The 4,257-nt window shown below is 38.7% G+C and overlaps 1 protein-coding gene across 1 annotated transcript; it reads left to right on the top strand.

The window, feature by feature from the left end:
- Positions 1-2,835: 2,835 nt before the first annotated feature.
- On the top strand, positions 2,836-4,008 carry LOC148042183 (uncharacterized; the record flags this gene model as incomplete). The annotated part of the gene is made up of 3 exons (XM_087703237.1): positions 2,836-3,631; positions 3,782-3,889; positions 3,942-4,008. Coding segments are annotated over exons 1-3 (971 nt in total), but the record flags the coding sequence as incomplete, so codon positions are not given.
- Positions 4,009-4,257: the final 249 nt, after the last annotated feature.

Below are 4,257 nucleotides of genomic sequence, written 5' to 3'. Positions count from 1 at the left end.
CCCTCTCGGGTACTCTGAAGTTGGCAGATACCTCTGCAGTTCTCCCGTGGAGGCACAATCGCTGAGAATGGGGCTTTTAATGCAGCTCTGAACCATTCACATTAGGGAAACATAGTTCCTTAATTATATTCATGGGCCTTTTGAGAAAACGAAAGTAGGGTAAAAATAAAAGATGTGGGAGATGGAACATGGAGCAGTAGACACCAGACAACCTTAACTGGTATTCTCTTCTCCATTTTCTCCATCTTCCTAGGGTTGATATAATACTTCTATAACTCATTCTCCTTTTTATCTCTCTATCTGTCAATCTGTCTCTCTTTAGCTATCTGTTTCTTACTATCTCTCCCTCCCTCCCTCCCTCCAATCTATCTCTTTTATCATCTGTCCATTTATCCATTTATCAGTTTATCTGTCCGTCTATCTGTCCGTCTATCTATCTATCTATCTATCTATCTATCTATCTATCTATCTATCTATCTATCTATCTATCTATCTATCTATCTATCCATCCATCCATCCATCCATCCATCCATCCATCCATCCATCCATCCATCCACCCACCCACCCACCCACCCATCCAGTGGTGGGATCACTGAGCGTGAGCTTCACCCTTCCTTCCTTCCTTCCTTCTTTCCTTCCTTCCTGCCTTCCTCCCTCCCTCCCTCCCATCCCTCTTCTTCCTCTCTCCCCTCCTTTCCATCCTCTCTATTCCTCCCTCCTCTCCTTTCTTCCCCCCTTTCCTTTCTGTTTCTTACTATCTCTCCCTCCCTCCCTCCAATCTATCTCTTTTATCATTTGTCCATTTATCCATTTATCAGTTTATCTGTCCGTCTATCTGTCCGTCTATCTGTCCGTCTATCTGTCCGTCTATCTGTCCGTCTATCTGTCCGTCTATCTGTCCGTCTATCTGTCCGTCTATCTATCTATCTATCTATCTATCTATCTATCTATCTATCTATCTATCTATCTATCTATCCATCCACCCACCCACCCACCCATCCAGTGGTGGGATCACTGAGCGTGAGCTTCGCCCTTCCTTCCTTCCTTCCTCCTTTCCTTCCTTCCTGCCTTCCTCCCTTCCTCCCATCCCTCTTCTTCCTCCCTCCCCTCCTTTCCATCCTCTCTATTCCTCCCTCCTCTCCTTTCCTCCCTCCTTTCCTTCCTTCCCTCCTTCCCTCTCTCTTTCCTGTCTTCCATTTTTCCTTACAAATTCTATTAAAATTTTATAATATATAATACGCGTAAAAATGATACAAAATGGGGAAGGGGGCAAAAAAGGAGAAAGAAAGGTGTAGGTGCAGGGAAAAAGAGGAGAAAAGGAATATGCTTCTAACCTTTTTTGGCGCAGTAAAGCACGGAATAGAATTACATCCTCAACTTTTTATTTTACCAGCTTAACAAATACTAACCATTCCTGTAACAGCAAACTATATTAATCAGCAAAATCCAACCTCAAGAGATTTTATTTTTTTGGTTTTGAGCACAACATCCAGAACTGGTTTCCAGATAGAAATAAAGCTGTGTGTGTCCTTTTCTCTAATTAAAGCAGTCAATTGTTTTTTTATATATTTCTGCTGGCCCCATCACTTTTTCTATCCATTCTTCTGTTGTGGGGATTAATATCTCTATAAAATGGAATAATAAATATTTCCAAGTCTGTGCATATACAGTAGAATCCTTGCTGCAGACAATTTATGCAATAATAAAGTTGCATATATCCCCCACCTCACCCCAACTCTTTATCTAACAATCCTAAAAGAAAAACTCCAGGCTTCAATTTATGTTAGTTTTAAGAATCTTTGGCATGAAGCTGAGCCAAATATATCTTTGCTGGAGAAACAAGTTGCTTCATCCACTGTTTTGAAGTGGTGTAGGGTTTCCTGCCTAAGCAGGGGGTTGGACTAGAAGACCTCCAAGGTCCCTTCCAAGTCTGTTATTCTATTTTATTCTATTTTTCTTCCCTTCGTCTTCTTCAATATAATCACTGCGTTTCTGCAAGCTTTTTTTTTTTAATGACATTTTGCCAAATTGTGGTTAGATGCATTAAGAAGATAAATATATAAAGGAGGAGAGGGGATGTGTTAATAGGATTAATGTAGCTATGTACAGTAGAACAGTGTTTCTCAACCTTGGCAACTTGAAGATGTCTGGACTTCAACCCCCAGAATTCCCCAGCCAGCGAATGCTGGCTGGGGAATTCTGGGGGTTGAAGTCCAGACATCTTCAAGTTGCCAAGGTTGAGAAACACTGCAGTAGAATACAGTAGAAACTGTATTTTTTGGTATGTTGAAATATGTATGGAAATGATAAAGCCAGAAAGCTCACTCTATGGCCAATGTTTTTAATGTTTATTCAATAAAAAAAATATTTATAAAAAAGGAGATGCTAGAAGTTAGAAGCATCAAGGTCCCCAAAATTATGCTAAGCAGGAATTCCAGTTAAAATACTCTCAAAACCTCTGGGTGCAACCATCCATTTAGTTATCCTTCAAAGTTACAACATCACTGGAAAAAGAGACTTATGCCCATGTTCCACCCTTACAACTGTGGCAGCTTCCCCAGGGTCACATGATCAAAATTTGGATGCTTGGCAACTGGTTCATAGTTATGACGGTTGCCAATGTCCCAAGGTCGTTTGATCCCCTTTTGAGATCTTCTGACAAGCAAAGTCGATGCGGGAGCCAGATTCACTTAACAACTATGTTACTAACTTAGTAACTACAGTGATTCACTTAACAACCCTGGCAAGAACAGTCATAAAATGGGGCGAACTCTAACCCTAACCATGTCTGTCTGTCTGTGTATCATCCATCTCTCTCTCCCTCTGCATGCCTGTATGCCTGTATCATCTGTCAATCTATCATCTATCTTCTATCTCTGTCCGTCCGTCCGTCCGTCCGTCCATCCATCCATCCATCCATCCATCCATCCATCCATCCATCCATCCATCCATCCATCCATCCATCCATCCATCCATCCATCCATCCATCCATCCATCTATCTATCTATCTATCTATCTATCTATCTATCTATCTATCTATCATTGTCTGTATTTCTGTCTTTCATCTATCATCTATCTATCTATCTATCTATCTATCTATCTATCTATCTATCTATCTATCTATCTATCTATCTATCTATCTATCTATCTATCTATCATTTATCTAATCTACCTCTATCAACTATCATTCTCTCTCTCTTTCTCTCTCAACTATCATCTCTCTCTCCTATCTATCTATCTATCTATCTATCTATCTATCTATCTATCTATCTATCTATCTATCTATCTATCTATCTATCTATCGTTTATCTAATCTACCTCTATCAACTATCATCTCTCTCTCTCTTTCTCTCTCAACTAACCTCTCTCTCTCATCTATCATATCTATCTATTATCTATCTATCTATCTATCTATCTATCTATCTATCTATCTATCATCTATCTATCTATCTATCTATCTATCTATCTATCTATCTATCTATCTATCTATCTATCTCTATCTCTATCTCTATCTCTATCTCTATCTCTATCTCTATCTCTATCTCTATCTCTATCTCTATCTCTATCTCTATCTCTATCTATCTATCTATCTATCTATCTATCTATCTATCTATCTATCTATCTATTAATTATTTGTGCTGATAAATAAATAAAGGGAGACTAGTATAGATCTATTTCAAGCTATTTAGCTCTCATCATATTTGGGCATACCAGGGGTTGTAACACTTAATACATACATACATACATACATACATACATACATACATACATACATACATACATACATACCAACTATCATCTCTCTCATCTATCATATCTATCTATCTATCTATCTATCTATCTATCTATCTATCTATCTATCTATCTATCTATCTATCTATCTTCTACCTATCTCTATCATCTATAATCCATAATCCATCATTCTCTCTTTCCTTTGCCATCCATCCATCCATCCATCCATCCATCCATCCATCCATCCATCCATTTTGTGGCCTTCTGTCAAGCGAAGTCAGTGGGGAAGCCGAATTCACTTAACAACCGTATTGATAACTACAGTTATTCACTTAGCGACTGTGGCAAGAATGCTCATAACATGGGGCAAAAGTCACTTAACAACTGGCTCACTTAGCCATGGAAAATTTGGGCTCATACATCGTGTTGATTCAAGAAATTAGACCCATCTAATTTTTTTAAAAAGCAATCCTGCTAATAACAGCTTCATAAGGGGAGAAATCCCGTTAGCAAAGATGACAAATA

The sequence above is a fragment of the Thamnophis sirtalis genome, unplaced genomic scaffold (assembly GCF_051295495.1).
Source record: "Thamnophis sirtalis isolate CommonGarterSnake01/CBP01778 unplaced genomic scaffold, rThaSir2_p1.2 scaffold_114, whole genome shotgun sequence".
NCBI lineage: Eukaryota > Metazoa > Chordata > Lepidosauria > Squamata > Natricidae > Thamnophis > Thamnophis sirtalis.
Note: the sequence above shows the minus strand (reverse complement) of the source record. Positions and strands in the feature narration are given on the sequence as shown.